The 16,430-nt window shown below is 40.2% G+C and overlaps 1 protein-coding gene across 2 annotated transcripts in view; it reads right to left on the bottom strand.

Moving 5' to 3' along the window:
• Nucleotides 1-16,430, bottom strand: part of STXBP5 (syntaxin binding protein 5) — a 181,009-nt gene that overhangs the window by 54,098 nt on the left and 110,481 nt on the right. For both annotated transcript variants that reach the window (XM_074948582.1, XM_074948583.1), the window contains exons 10-16: nucleotides 11,475-11,629; nucleotides 9,408-9,480; nucleotides 6,913-7,060; nucleotides 6,763-6,830; nucleotides 4,963-5,003; nucleotides 3,019-3,239; nucleotides 1,821-1,999 (exon numbers count right to left, since the gene is read on the bottom strand). In XM_074948582.1, the coding sequence (XP_074804683.1) occupies nucleotides 1,821-1,999; nucleotides 3,019-3,239; nucleotides 4,963-5,003; nucleotides 6,763-6,830; nucleotides 6,913-7,060; nucleotides 9,408-9,480; nucleotides 11,475-11,629 (885 nt within the window). The remainder of the gene's footprint in view (nucleotides 1-1,820; nucleotides 2,000-3,018; nucleotides 3,240-4,962; nucleotides 5,004-6,762; nucleotides 6,831-6,912; nucleotides 7,061-9,407; nucleotides 9,481-11,474; nucleotides 11,630-16,430) is intronic.

Below are 16,430 nucleotides of genomic sequence, written 5' to 3'. Positions count from 1 at the left end.
GAACAGATAAGCATAAGTAGTTAACATGTTTCAAAGGACAATTCAAGGTGAAGCGTAGAAAAGTTGTTCTCTCTTGCCACAAAGAGCAGGACAAGAGGCAATGGGTTCAAGCTACAGCACAGCATATTTCGATTAAATCTCAGAAAAATTTTCCTAACTGTAAGAATAGTAGGACAATGGAACAGACTGCCTGGGGAGGTTGTGAAAACTGCTTCACTGGAGGTTTTCAAAAGGAGACTGGATCGGCATCTGTTTTGCATGGTTTAGCCACAACAAATCCTGCATTTTGGCAGGGGGTTAGACTAGATGACCCTTGCCGTCCCTTCTAACCCTATAATTTTAAGTGGCCTGTTAACACCTCTCAAGTCATGGCAGTGAAAAGGAGGGGGGAAGGCAGCTGTGGGGGAGGGTTAGTGGGTTATAGATTTTTGTAATGAGCCATAAATCCGCGTCTTTACCAAGTCCATGGTTTTTCATATCTAGCAAAGTTATGAATTTAAGCTCCAGGCTCATCTTTTGAAGGCGTCGTGCAGATTTCCTTAGAGAACAATTGAAGTTTTTGTGCAGATTTCCTTTGAGGATGAGGACTGAGAGGTCAGATATAAAGCGATTGCTGTGTGAAAAGTGTTCACCCAGAAGTGATATGGTGTTTTTGTCTTATTTTTGTGTGTGAGTTCAATCAAGAGAATAGTGATTGTCTGGTTTCAGTCCCATATTTGTTCTTGGGGCATGCAGTGCACTAGCTGAGGAACATCACATGTTATGCTAGGCATGGGTAGGAACAATGGATCTTGAAAGGTGTCTTGTCAGGAGTATGATCATCATAGCTGTGGAGATATGACTGCATCTGTTGTTCTGGCAGGATCAAGTGCTACCTTAAGTTCATATGCGGGTGAAACCAGACAGACAATCACTACTCTCTCGAATGAACTCACATAAAAAAATCATGTTTGTTACAGTATTTATAATTAACCGACGGAACAGATGATACATCTATGATCACTTCTAATGTCAGAAAACAGATCTGAAAAGATCCATTAGAACAGGTCATCTATTCCATCCTTCAGACCAATGTTTCCCAAAGTTTGTGTCACAACACCTAGCAGGGCTTGAAGAGCATGTGGTGTGTGTGCGTGAGAGAGTGTGAGCAAAAAAGAGGTCTCAGTTGTTCTCCAGAGTCTCAGACTTATTTGTATCCAGTTTAACCTAATTAGTATGGTTGCAAAGAAAAATTTTAAAAACATGAAGCAAGTGTAACCAATGTAGACGTCTCCCTGAGGCTGCAGAGAGCCTTAGATAACAATTCTGTGGTGTGAACAGCCCCATTCATTTCAATGGAGGTGAAATCAGATACCATGATACCGGTGTCAACACTTAACTATTTTCTCATCAAAACATTTTAGAAAGGAGAGCACGTATATTATGATTTATATCAGCATTTCCCTAAGTGTGGAGCATGGCCACTGAGGGGGCATTAAAGACTAACTAGGAACAGGGTATGTAAAATTACGATAGGTACTCTTAAACAACAGATGGCAAGGTTTCTGTATGTGTGCATATGTGCATGAAGGGTGGGGTATTCTTGTGCTCTTGATAGGTTTCAGATTCCTGAAATGGGGCTCAACTTTCACAAGCTTGCAAAATGTTGCCTTAGTCAGTATAGGATTGTCCAAAGGCTATGATAGATTTTCTGTCGTAATATGAATGCACACAAGCACTTATGTCAGTATAGCCTTGTCAAGTTTATGATCAATGAAAAGAAGAAGATACAATATTATAAACAAAAGTGCACCATAAACTTTCCATGTTCTTACACTTACTTTAAACATGGGACATTATCTCGGAGCCCATCAGATGAGCTGCTGCTCGTAGATGGATGTGACTGGGGGGCAATGGACTGAGGATTGGAACCTGTGCCTGGAGTTGGCAACGGTGGCGCTTGCTCACCATCTGGAGAGTCTATGTCATTTATTTCATACAACAGCCGTACTTCAAGCATCTGTAAATTAAACAAAAGCAAAAGCAACAATAAAATACGCTATCTTTCTTCTCGATGAAAACCACTCTCCTTTGATTCCCACATTTGCCTCTTGAAAGCCACAGAAATGTATATGTGAATTAAGTAAAGTGCTAATAAAAACTCAAATGGACAATCAGTATGTCAGGCCAGCTTTTGTACACAAAAGCAGTTCAAAAATATCATCACTTTTGGCAGCTCTTTGCTGAACAAAAATGAAATACTACATACATAAGGGCCAAGGCTCAGATTTTTAAAGATATTTAGGTGTTGCTGCACTCAGTGTCATAATGCCTAACTGATTTGCCTAAATCTCATTTTCAGAAGGGATTTAGGTACTTGGAAGCCAAAATCCCTTAACAGTCGATGGGATTTTGACTTAGGTGCCTAAACCCCCTATGAAACAGATTTAGGCTCCTAAATCAGCTAGGTATTGTGACACTGAACTTGCAGCAACACCTAAATACCTTTAAAAGTCAGGGCCTATGAACAGGGGAGGTTCAGAGTGGAATAAAAGAGGTCTTTGAACGGCGAGTGTTCTATTGCCAGATCCCCTTGAGAATACTCTGTCTCCTGCTCTCACCCAAAGCAGTGGTTCACGGATTGAAATTTGACCTTTGATGCAGCTTGGGCTTGATCCATCAATTGCTTTTTAAATTAGAACCAAAACCTTTAACCTAGAACCTGACTAGCAACCGGTATAGGAATGCTTAAGTGCTAATACTTAAGTGCCAATGAAGTTAAAGTTAAGCAGGTGCTTTAGTGGTTTGCTGAATTGGGCCTATTAACAACACACACCCAACTCCTATAGAAAGATATAAATAGGGTAATAAAACTTTTATTCAATTTTTTTTTTTTTTTGCAAGAAGCTGCTCCTAGTTTTGAACATCTCCTACCTATGAAAACTTAACCAACAGGATGAATCATGATAAAAATCCAAATCATCAATATATTTCTACTAAAGCCGAAATCCATACAATTAAAAAAAGTGATAGTATTACCGGAATGACTTCTGTTGTCACTTCCTGTTTGCTGAACCTGTAAATAATGACATGTGCAGAAACTCCTGCTATGCACAGCATCCTACTTTCTGGACACCATGAGATGATCTGAATGGCATATGGATCTTCATCTACTATATCTGTGTTTGGCCTGTCATCCTTACTTCGTGATTTTTCAAATACTTTAGCTGTTTTAAGCTTGTAAAGTACTTGCAGTGTTACTAGGAATAAATAAGAATACACAACAAAGTTAGTTTTCAATTTAAACAGATATCTTTCTCGAATTCATTTCTCCTTTTTGTCACCTTTTTCCCTTTACAAAGGTTCCCAAACAATTTTCAGCAAGAGGGATGCATAGAAGCAGGGTTACACAGTGTTAACATTCTCAGTTATTTCATGAAAATATATCCACATTTAGACATTTAAAAAGGAAAAAGCCCTTAGAACTTCATTAATCTAGGCTAAAATCAGTTAATTTTTCCTAGAAAGAAATCAGGTGAAGATGGAAGAGTTACAAAACAGGATATCCATGCAGCAAAAAATGTAGTACTTCTAACAACATATAAAGGATAAACAACTTCCTTTTGAGCTGTGCTTGAATACCAATGACACAACATGACCCTAAATATGTGTATGTACTTATTTGCATACTAGTGTCAACAATGCTCTTCTAATTCAAAACTGTATCAGAAATAGTTTACTCTCTAAGCTTAGGACCACTGAATTATTTGGATGCATTTATGGATGCACTTAATTCATTTCTGTGCTTTGCTAGCAAGAATTGTGGGAAACAACTATTTCTAGCTGCTATTATTTATCATGAACTTATATTTTATAAATATACACTTGTTACTTTTTGCATTAGAAAGAACAAAATATAGATCAGGGGTCGGCAACCGGCGGTACGCGTGCCAAAAGCAGCATGCGAGCTGATTTTTAGTGGCACTCTGCTGCCAGCCAGGGTCCCGGCCGCCGGCCCCACTCAGCCCGCTGCTGGCCTGGATGGACGGAACCCCAGGCCGGCAGTGGGCTGAACGGGGCCGGCGGCCGGGACCCTGGCTGGCAGGGGCGGGCGGACGGAACCCCAGACTGGCAGCGGGCTGAGCAGCTCAGCGCACTGCCAGTCTGGGGTTTCGTCTTCCGCCCATGCTGCTCGTCTGGGGTTCTGTCCACCAGCCCCTGCCAGCCAGAGTCCCTTCTGCCGGCCCCACTCAGCGTGCTGCCGGCTCAGGTTTCCGTCCATCCAGGCCAGCAGCAGGATGAGTGGGGCTGGCAGCCAGGACCCCAGACTGGCAGCGCGGGCGGCAGACAGAACCCCAGACCGGCAGCAGGCTGAGCCACTCAGCCCGCTGCCGGTCTGGGGTTCCATCTGCTGCCTGCACTGCCGGTCTGGGGTTCCATCTGCCGGCCCCCGCCAGCCGGGGTCCCAGCCATCAGCACTGCTCAGCCTGCTGCCAGTCTGGGGTTCCGTCGGGGGGCCCTGTAAATGTAAAATTTATTACTGGCATGCGAAACCTTAAATTAATGAAGACTTGGCACACTACTTCTCAAAGGTTGCCGACCCCTGATATAGACAGAGATGCCTCACTAAAATTCCACTGTTTTCCTGCCCTTCTCCTCTCATACCTATGTGCCAATAGAGGAGAACTCCAGGAAAATAAGACAGAGGTTTTTAGAATGTCAAAATTCCCATTTCTTGTTCCAGCCTGCTCTAATAATTAGTTTTCTTTTGGGGAGTAAAAATCAAACACTAAACTATTAAAAAAAAAAATTAATAGACCCAAGTTAAGTCTATTACAATTCAAAGATTAACATAAGGCACTGACAGTGTGTGAAGCAGATAACATGAGGACAGCTTGCCAGCAATTATACAGCAGAAGCATGCAAGTTTAGGGAACTCTTCGGCTGTCTGAGTAAGTTACGATAATTATTCAAAATACTTACTTGCAGAGGCATCCCAAAACTTGATTGACCCATCAGCATGCCTATGAAATAAAAAAAAATTAAAAAACATGTTCTTGGAAAAAATAAGGGGGTTAGCAATGAGTAGGGAAGATTTAGACTAGATTACATTAATGATTTAGCATAAACCACAGAGCTATCATATTCTGATTAGCATTATGCCTCTGTTGCATTACCAGTAGGTACGATGGCAAAGAAGTGCTTAGTGATTTCAGGTGCCTCAATTTCTGGTACACAGCTTGAGACATTTTAAGAGTTCTGAATTTTTCTAAGAGAGTTGTGTGCCCAAATCAATTCAAGTTCAATAGGGATTAGGCACAGGCATCTAATTTGTTAAGGCCCCTCTGAAAATGTCAATCACAGACTAATAGGGAGACACGGTAGATGAAGTAGTACCTTTTACTGAACCAAGCTCGAAAGCTTGTCTTTTTCAGCAGCAGGAAGTTGATCCAATAAAACATATTACCTCACCCACCTTGTCTCTCTAATATGCTGGGACCAGCATGTTCTACAGAAGCATTGCATAAAGTCACAGACTCAGATCTTCTAAGCAGGGACAGCATCCTTCTGAATTTCTGTGCGATACCTAGCTCAATGGGTTCCTAATTCTGATTGGTGCGTTTGGGTGCTAAAGAAATATACAATAATAAATGTTTTGTTCTGCTCACGTTCTTCCAATGCTGTCCTGCCTGGTCTTTCAGAACCCCTTTTGACTGTTTTTCCTGCTACTCCTTTAGAGTGGAGTTGTTGGGACTTATTCTCATTTAAAAGAAAAAGACTGACTGGTTGGTAATCCTTTCATTACTGAACTCAACAGCTATCTAAACATGAACATATATTTAAAAGCAGTGTTTCAAGGAAGCCTATGACGTAAATTAAAATAGTTTAAACATTATCAAAGAGTTATAAATAGCAAAGGAAAATATATCTAAGAATTAGTGACAACAAGCAAATGCAATATATTTGAGGGTGGCAGCTTATTTTAGTGGATACACCTCCTGACTGGAATTATTATATTATAGTTATAATTATAACAATAGTTATGCATGAGATCAGGTTAGCTAGGGAGGTTGTAGAATCCCTGTTGGAAGTTTTTAAGATCAAGTTAGACAAACACTTCTCAGGGATGGTCTATGTATGCTTGGTCCTGCCTTAGCACGAGGGGATGGACTAGATGACATGTGGCATCTTCCACCCTACAATTCAATGATTCTGTTATTGTAACAATGATGGATACTACAGACAAGAAAGTACCATGAAGGAATCCACAAAGAAAAAGTGCATTTTTTTGCAAAGAGCATAAGTAACTGTTGTTTCTAGAAATATTATGTAATATGCAACAATATATCAGGTATTTTAGTAATTGGCTACAAATTATCTGACAATGAGATGAGAATCTCCCACAAAAGCAAGTTGGTAACAATGACTCTGCTCCCATCCTGCTTTTGCATGAGGCTATAGTTCTCTTTTCAACATATAGTTGGCTTCACTTTGTTTTAACTCCAAACACTTTGATAGGGTTGCACAGACAGAATATCATCACCCAGTGTACGTAATAGATACATATTAACCATATGTTTTCAATGTGTTATTCAAAAGCTATTACTTGTACGTTTTTTTTTGTTTGTTTGTTTTTTTAAGATAATGAGTTTTCTGTACATTCCATTAATTATTCACCCCTCCCATACAAATTATTTTGTTTTCTACAGGTTATGTGAATATGAACTATAAAAATGCACTCTACTTATTTTGAGTAAGTTAGTATACTCTCTTATCACTTACCCTGTAATAATTATCTCTGGGTAGCTCTGAGTGACCGAACCCCAGTTGCCTCCACTGATAGGCCATTCCTAGAAGGTTAATAATAACAGATTGAAATAAATGACACTTTACACTAGCATTATCAAATAACTATATGCACCCTATACATACCTTTTTACTGTAACCTTGACGTTTCTGTCGAGCCCCAACTGAATAAAGTGCAGGAATGAGGTCCACAGGACAATCAGCAAAATATTCACAACAGGTAACAGGAGACTCATGTATATTCAAAGGATAGGGATTCTCAAATATAGGATACCTTTATTGGAGAAAAGGGAAAAAATGTTAATCCAACAAAAGAGAAGTGGTCAATTTGATCCAGAATATACATGAAGCACTGAAGCCTGTCAATTTACTTAAAAAAATATTTGTATAACTTTACTATCTGCCAAGTAAGTTAAAGAAATAGTGCAGATTGGATTGTCCGCTTCTTAGGGCAGGAACCATGCCTTCTTGTCTGTCTAAAAAGTATTTAGCACACACTGGGTAGCATTATGCACAAACAACAAATAATAAATATGCCTACAGCGCAAAACAATTAAATGCAGCTACTGCACTCTGCAAAGGTTGCTCGCTCAGCTGATGAAGATGTTGAAAAGATATTTACTATCCTTGTAATGTAAGTTTTTTAAATTGTCACTGTAGAGACTACTTCTTAATGGTTCTGTAGCAACAGAAATGAAAAAGTAAGTTACTGAGCTCTAGTTCTTGTGCTCCGCAGATAAAAGTTGATTTCTGACTCTTGGGTCTATGCTTTCAGGAGGTAGGTATGAAGCCTCAACTTTCCTTTTTTAAAATCTTGCTCTCTTTTCAGTCAGGTATCTTAGACTGCCTCGCTCTCCTTTCATTACCTAGCAGGTTTTGCCCAATTTCTCTAAATAAATAGACACACACGAATCAATTCCCCTAAATAAAGAAAATTATTTCAACATGTGGACTAAGGATGCTGACTTTAAGATTAGGGTTGCCAGGTGACCTGGTGGCTCCAGTCAGCACTGCTGACCGGGTCGTTAAAAGTCTGGTTGGTGGCACAGCAGGGCTAAGGGAGGCTCCCTGTCTGCCGTGGCTCAGCATGGCTCCCGGAAGCTGCGGCATGTCCCCCCTCCAGCTCCTAGCATAGGGGCAGCCAGGGGGCTCTATGCGCTGCCCCCATCCCAAGCACCAGCTTTGCAGCTCCCACTGGCCAGGAACTGTGGCCATTGGGAACTGCGGGGACGGCCTGCGGACGGGGCAGTGGGCAGAGCCGCCTGGCCGCACCTCCATGTAGGAGCCGAAGGGGTGGACATGTGGCTGCTTCCAGGAGCTATTTGAGGTAAGGGTTGCTGAGAGCCTGTACCCCTGACCCCTTCCAGTGCCCCAACCCCCTGCCCCAGCCCATATTCCCCTCCCGCCCTCCAAACCGCTCGTTCCCAACCTGGAGCACAATCCTACACCCCAAACTCTTCACGCCCACCCAGAGTCTGCAGCCCCAACTGGAGCCCTCACTGCCCCCACACAACCCAACCCCCTGCCTCAGCCCAGAGCCTCCTCCCGCACTCCAAACCCCTAGCCCAAGCCCAGAGCCCCCTCACACACTCTGAACACCTCATTTCTGGCCCCACTCCAGAACCTGCACCGCCAGTCCAGAGCCCGTACCCACCTCCCACACTCCAGAACCTGCACCGCCAGTCTGGAGCCCCCTCCCCTACTCCAAACCTCTTGGCTCCACCCCCCAGCCTGGAACCCCCTCCTACACCCCAAACCCCTCATCCCTGGCCCCACCCCAGAGCCTGCCCCCCCAGCCGGAGTCCTCATCCCCTTCCGCACTCCAACCCCCTGAGCCAACCTGGTGAAAATGAGCGAGTGAGTGAGGGTGGGGAGAGTGAGTGACAGAGGGAGGCGGGGATGGAGTGAGCAGGGGGTGAGGCCTCAGAGGAGGGGCGGGGCAGGGCAAGGGGGTTCAGTTTTGTGTGAGTAGAAAGTTGGCAACCCTACTTAAGATAACTATTAATATTAATTATTTGTATTACTATAGCACATAGATGGACCAGGACTCTGGTTTGCTAGACATTATACAAAAACAGAACAAAAAGGCAATCCTTGTCCAAAGAGTTTACAATCTTAGCAAAATACTAACATGCTAGCAGACTACTGGCTGCTAGGTGCAGGGCATCAAAGAACTTTCTCCAGATGGGCTTAGCATGAATGAAATCACTAAAAGTTCTCTCTTATTAACTGGAAGACAATAAACTTGGCAGAAACAGAACAATAATTACTCAATTATAAATGTATGCCATGTTACACTTGCCTGCCAGAGAGTAGGCCATACTCATAAGTTTTGCGATTATAAAAATATGGAAGTAGAAATTTTTTAAATAAAATCTAGTCCTTAAAACCAAAATGTGGAACAGAAAATTAGATGCTCTTTAAAAAGGATTTTTAAAAGGACTAAAAAGTCCATTGGGAGTTTTAGTAAGGCAATAATCTCAAACATAGTTCCAGTAAGTGCCACTAAAAATTATTTTCATTTGCAAGTGGAGCACTGATAGGTGACATCAAATGGATACACAGCGGCCTGCCTTTAAGTAGACACTCCATATACCCGCCATTACACCCTAGATTCTTACCCATTTTGTGCAAGGTCTATAACTACTAAATCCTTTTCTAGAAGAACTACCACAGCATATGGTTCCTGAAAATCTAAAAACAGATAGAAAGGTTACATATTAGTCATTTTAGTTCTCCTAACATATAGTCTCAGCAGTCCACATTGCAGGAGATTGCATACCACACCCTTTTCTAGCCATAAGCAGTAACACCATTAGAGCATGCACAGATATTCACAAATCTGTATGTTCAAAATTGAGGTTGTAAAGACCTCATCCACCTATCTTCATTTCCTCTCCCTCTCAATTAAATCCATTTCAAAACACTGAGAAAAGGTGGGAAGGAAGGCGTTTTGATCTGCAAAAGCAATATTTTCAGAGAACGCCAGTTACTAACAGTAACCTTATTTCCCCTCACAGAATTGATTCTTTGGATCTTCACTGTGTGAGATTAGGAAACAGTAAGTGACCTAATTTACAAAAGGAACTGAAGACTGTTCATCTGAAAGGAGCACCAGTGTGGTACCAGAATCTGGAGCATTAAAAGGCAATTCCAGAATTTTAACCTGGAGTAGGCCAGACATTCTGAGCCACGAATGCCTGCAAACTAGGATTTCTGTGGAGAGCAAATGAACCAAAATGGTGTAAGTGTGCAATACTTGTTTGGACAGATCTTGTTCTTCCTGGTTGGTCAACTGCACCTCTATCCTTTCAGCCTTTGGCAAAAAGTTTACAGGTAAGACTGAGTGAACAAGATGCAAGTCCCACCACCAAGACATTGAAAATACTGGTCTGCTACAAATATATTGCTAATACAAAAAGTACTCTTAAATGAACCTTGCTGTGTCTCAATGTCCACCATTGGGACCTCCGAGGTACACCTATACCCAAATTTATGGCTAAGAGTTCACAGTAGTTCAGTATCAGCCTACCACAACTCCAAATCCTCATCCAGTAATAACTATACTAACAGCTATTTTTATTTAATTAATTAATTAACAAACAAACAAACAAGATGAGGAAAACAGAAATGAACCAGCAAGTTCAGTGGTTGCTCCAGCTAATGGAAATAGAGGCACTACAGAAGGATATGTGATAGGGGTCTTTTGTAACCATGGTTTAAAACATTTAAATCTGTGGATGACGGACAAACACTGAAGGTTTTACTGCTTTGAACAACTCTGGGTCTTGAGACACGGCAGGTGACTTCCTAGAGTGGGGATGTGCACAAACTTTTCTCCCTTATGAAATTTCATTTCTTTTTCCAATTGCAAGCCCCAGAACAGTCACAAAAATAATGTAATGCTTTCATTTAAAACATCAGTTTGAATATATTGCTGACGTGCTCCAACAACTCATTTTTACAGTGATCTCTATTCTGAGCATGTGATATAATATCTAACATTTCAACACTGAAAATTTACCCATTAGATGTACTGACATTCTAATGATCTCCAAAAGGTATTTCTTCAATGGGTACACTGCATTTCTGACAGACAATAAAGAGATGTATTCTAATGGTCTGAGCACAGAACATAGTACTAGAAACCAATTTCTAATCCCAGAAGAAACACTGTGCTCTCCCTGTCAATTGGGGTAAGCTACTTAATCTCTGATGGAGGTTGCCTGCCTGTAAAACATGGATAACTTACTTACCAACCTCACAGGAATGTTACAATAATTAGTAAATATTTACACAATCACTGTAGATTAAAAGGCCTCGGTAAGTGCTAATCATTATTAATGTTATTTATAACTGTCTTTGCATTGTAATGCATACAGATGTATTTTATAAATGCTTGTATGCATGCACATTTTAATAAACTATTATTTTTTAAAGGAGAAAAACACGTAATTACTAATTCTTTTTCAGAACATTATAATTGATGTTGGGGTTTATTATGAAACCTATTTCACCTTTAAAAGAATGCTGAAACAAAACTTGACAGACAATAGCTACAACAGATGATATTGTTCCAGTCCTGAACCTCACAGAGATATAATAGTGAGGCAGAAGCAGTAAGGAGTATTCTGGCAGAGTAAAGCTACAAAGAGAATGGGTAAAAGTATAACCTTTACAGAACCTACCATTAGGGTATGGAGTTTCACAGAGGGTTAGAAAATCAACAATAGAATAATCCATTTCTAGCACAGCAGTGCTTTTCCCATGCATGACTGTTAAACAGGGTCTTCTTCCTACGGTATCATATGACAAGCCTCCCGACAGAATGATGAAAGGCTCCCTGGAAATAAAACAGGCATTTATGACTATGAAAGGTATATTGAAAAGGAAAGTGTGATCCGTTTTCTCATCGCCCCATAATATGAGTTGAAGAGGACACAACTACTGGTAGATATATTTTGAGTAACTGGAAATAGCTATCCACACAGTGTGTACTCGGTCTGTAGCTTTGACTACTGATGGAGGTCAGAGTTAAGTGCTACAGCCTGAGCAACTGAAGGGGAATGGATTCTCAGAAACTAACATTTTTTTGGTTTTGTTAACACGTACATAACTTTACTTCCTGACACAGGCTTGGGAGAAGAATTCTCTGCAAAAGACATTGTCTATGTCCTCTCAGTTAATGGCAGAGCCAGTTCAGATGTGCTGTCAAACATCCAGCTGCATGGACACCCCAAATCAGAGGATCCTCTCAGAGATGGGTTGAAATAGTACTATGATGTTTACTACTTAAGTGTCCTTATTGTGCAATTTGGAGTATGAACTACTTTGTGCTTACAAAGCTCTGTGGTCATAATAGCTTGAGCCCTTTGGAGTAACAGGATGTCTCCTCTTTTATAACTGGCCTGCCTGATATACTTCACAGATGTCCCCTTCTTTCCAGTTAAAAAACCTTTATCCAACGTACCTCTAAATCTCTACAAAAACTCACCTATTCTGAGTGCTTTATCTATTCTGCCCCATAGCACATCACATAAAGCTCGGAGATAGTATACGGATTTGGGTTAGGAATCAGAGACAAAGTTGCACATTGAATCTTATTAGCAGAGTTCAGGACTCTGATCCAATAGTTATGCAGGGAGCCCCAGATTTGCTAGAACCAGCACTGCTTTGGGGGGGGGGGGGGGCTAAGAATACTTGCACTCCAGTTTTTTTTTTTTAACTTGCTAGCAAAGACAAGACTTGATATTCTTAATATTTCCTCATAAGAACAGTCATGCTGGGTCAGACCAAAGGTCCATCTAACCCAGTATCCTGTCTTCCGACAGTGGCCAATGCCAGGTGCCCCACAGGGAATGAACAGAACAGGTAATCATCAAGTGATCCATCCTGTTGCCCATTCCCAGCTTCTGGCAAACAGACTACGGACACCATCCCTGCCTATCCTGGCTAATATCCATTGATGGACCTATCCTCCATGAACTTATCTAGTTCTTTTTTGAAACCTGTTAAAAATTAAAAGTGTGGGACAGGAAATCAATTAACCAAAATTGCTGTGTTGGAAGTTAGGCTTCCTTAAAAAGACTTTGGGGAAGAAAAATCTAACCAACTGTTAGCTGAGAGATGGGTGAACCAGAAGAGGCAAGCTTCTCCATCAAGGCTGCATAACACACCCTCTCCTGGGACCTGAGGATTCACTGTGGCAGTTAGCCCTTTGTTGTCCTAATCCTGAGAGATGTCCAGATGAGATCAAAAGTCAGAGAAAGGAATCCAGAGGACACTGCCACCTTCACTGGCTCTGGCTAGATCCCAAACACCACCTGGGATGTAAGGCTTTGGTTCCTGCACCATCCCACCTCCTTCCCTACTGTGTTATTTTCCTTCCCTACCTTATTTCTTCTCTTTCCATTTATCTTCTGTTTAGTAAGAGTCCGGCTTAGCTAGTAAAGACTGTATAATTTTGCAACACTACTGTGAACCTGTGACCAAAGAAGCAATTCAAGACAGTGCCCTAAAACAGCCAGATGCAGGTACCAGTTTGCCAGGACTTGGAATGGCTCATCGGAATGTGTGCTGGGCCTGTTTCTCTCCAGCAGTGAGGCTGCAAGTCAATCAGCCACAGAGATGGAAGTTCAATTTTTGTTGCGCATTTCTTTTCCCTTTTGTGTAAGCTTCTCTTGTTTTGTTTTCTAGGAGTAGGATCAGACTTTAAGAGTAGGAACAGCATCAGCTCCAGCCCATCTCAACTAACTTCTCTTACCCCAAAAAGCCAGTTATCAACATATTTAATACCATCTAAAAAACTTGTTAGAAAAGGATTTTTCTTCCTTCCTCTACTAGCTAAAGGGAATAATATTGTGAAAATAAAAGCCTTGCTTCATACCTTACTTTTCAAAAGCTTTTCCCTCTTTTTCCGTATCTTTAATACATAGTTAAAAATTTTAATGATGTGTTTGCCATAGGACTAAGCAGGCTGAAGTTGCTGTATTCCAATACCCAAAGCCTTTTATAACTGTTTAATGTTGTGCAGTGACAAAGTCACATTAACATCTTTAACTCTCTGGGCCTAGTTAGTCCCTCAAAATTAACAAACAACAATCAAATCTCAAACCATATGATGTACTGCTGACCACCCCAGTGGTTAAAAAGACATTTTTCTCCCTTCCATATGGCACCATGTGTTGAACTGTGGAGCTAAGTGCTTCAAGTTTCCCTTCTTCCTAAGTATCATATATGGAGCTCTCTGAGAGGCAGGTCCACGATACTGGACCTGAAATACTAATGGATCTAATGTGGTAGGGTGATGTTGCTAGCTTATATTCACAAAGTATTTCAAAGTACAGCAATATAACTTAATAAGGAGTAAATACTTTTTTTTTCCATTCTGTAGAATGGAAATAGAATAGCAATGTTCTCATACAATTATGGAACATCAGGTGCTTAATGTAGGTGATAGAAGGTCAAAGAACTTCATTTTGAATGAAATGGAAATGGATGAATTGACTACATAGTAAGTGAATGTGCAAACTGTTTTGCTTGAGGCAAAGTTATACACACTACACTGAGATATTAGAGTAAATTACATTTACTGAACAGGCCAATGCTGGCAACAAAAAGTTTGTTACAAATAGAAAAAAAAATATTTAACATTTATTTTTTAATGTAATGCATAAACATTTTAGAGTGATTTTGAGAGTAAAATCACAGATATTTAGGATTTTCAAACACAATGAGAACAATTTTTCCATTAGAAATGCTGTCAACTCTTTAATTTCAGCATAAACTTTCCACCTGTCTCTGAGGACAGAATATTGTCCAGCCATTCATAATTGAATGACACTAACACATTGTTAGGTATGCTAATCCCTAAAAATACTGGCAACACTACTAATTTCAATTTTAGTTAATTTTTTATTGCTTCATTATAACAATTACATAGATGATTAAAAATCCATTTGGTTGTTCCTTGTTATTCACTTCTTTAAAATAATATAGTTAATTCTTAACACAAATATGCAAAGTGGTCTTGAATTATAGAAATATAAAGTAAACCCATTTCTCCAATTGTTTTTATGATTTTTTTTATTTGAAGTGACACTATCAATTTAAAACTCACTTTTTAAAAACTTTTTGTGAACATCTAAGTTAACTATACTGTAAAAGATGACAAAATATTTTACTATTTCTCAATCTGTTTTCTTGGTGTATTTGACAGTATAATGTTTAGCCAAGTTTCAATGTTTTACTTGTTTGGGCTTTTCACACAGCTACAGGAGAAAAATATTTTGAAGATAAAGTATGATTATAAAACCACAAAAATGGCAGCAAGACTTAAGAGGAAGTATATACCAGAAACTACCTGTAAGCTATTTCTTAAGTGGACATTTTAAATTTTTGAGTTGACAGTGTCTCTTTATTTAAAGGCCCACAACAAGAACTTGAGTATTGTAAAAACACTCAACTAAATAAATCTACTAATGCTGTCCTCAAGTTGATGATTCAGCTTTTGATGATTGTCTGATTACTTATTATAAAAATGAATAGCTTTTTGAAACAGAGGCAGCTCACCTGATCTAATTCTAGCCATAAATCAGTTTTATACTTATCTGGAGATGGTGTAACTATCACGTAAATTAAATTCATACTGTTTAATTAACTTTTTTATATGACTGAACAATACAAAGACAAAATTAGTTCTGCTTCATGGAAAAACTGACCCCTTTCCCTTGGGAAAGCAGATTATGGACTTTCCATTAAATTACTGGAAAGTGTTTTCACCTATAGTACAATATTTTAAATTTTTACACACACACACAGTTTTTTCAAAGCAAATAAGCAAAAGTTTATGTTTCCTTCAATAAAACTGCAAGAGTGAAACATAGCTGAATACATACCTAGGCAATGGGATACTTTTTTTTTCTTATTCAACCATCATCAAAATCAGCAGTAATTTTAACACTGGATACAATATGTCCCCGGGAAACATTGAATCACAATAGCTCATGAAAGCTTATGCTCAAATAAATTGGTTAGTCTCTAAGGTGCCACAAGTACTCCTTTTCTTTTTCCGGATACAGACTAACACGGCTGCTACTCTGAAACCTGTCAATAGATTGTCCACACTTTCTTGAAGAAAGGGAGATTGATAGCTTCTCTTACTTCAATATGGCCACTGCTCAAGAAGCCATAGCTTGGATCCACAAAGAGAAAGGCATTGCAACATGAAACTTTTAGACACTTTGAAAAATCATTGAAATCCAAAAACCCTGGGTTAGGTGCCTAGGCTCTGTACACAATGCATAGGTAGAGATAGGCATCTGAAAATGGGATCCACAAAAACCAGCAAGCCAGGCAGGATGTTGTGTAGGTTAGTCAAAGAGATGCTGATGAGAGGAGTGTGTCCTAAATCCTGTGCCTCTCCCAGAGTTAGATACTTAAGTGAGAGCTGAAGGGAGGTACCTATCTTTGTTTGGGATCCACAGCCAGGAATCCTCTCTCTGAGGCAGACACCTATCCCCTTCTTGCAACAACAGCTTAGATGTCTGCCTCCCTTCGCACAAAACTGCCAGGGTGGGGATAGCTGACAGAAGTGGCCTCCTCTATAACCTTTCGCCCAGTGATTAGAGTACTCACCTAGGGTA

This window comes from Natator depressus, chromosome 3, assembly GCF_965152275.1.
Source record: "Natator depressus isolate rNatDep1 chromosome 3, rNatDep2.hap1, whole genome shotgun sequence".
Classification (NCBI taxonomy): domain Eukaryota; kingdom Metazoa; phylum Chordata; order Testudines; family Cheloniidae; genus Natator; species Natator depressus.
Note: the sequence above shows the minus strand (reverse complement) of the source record. Positions and strands in the feature narration are given on the sequence as shown.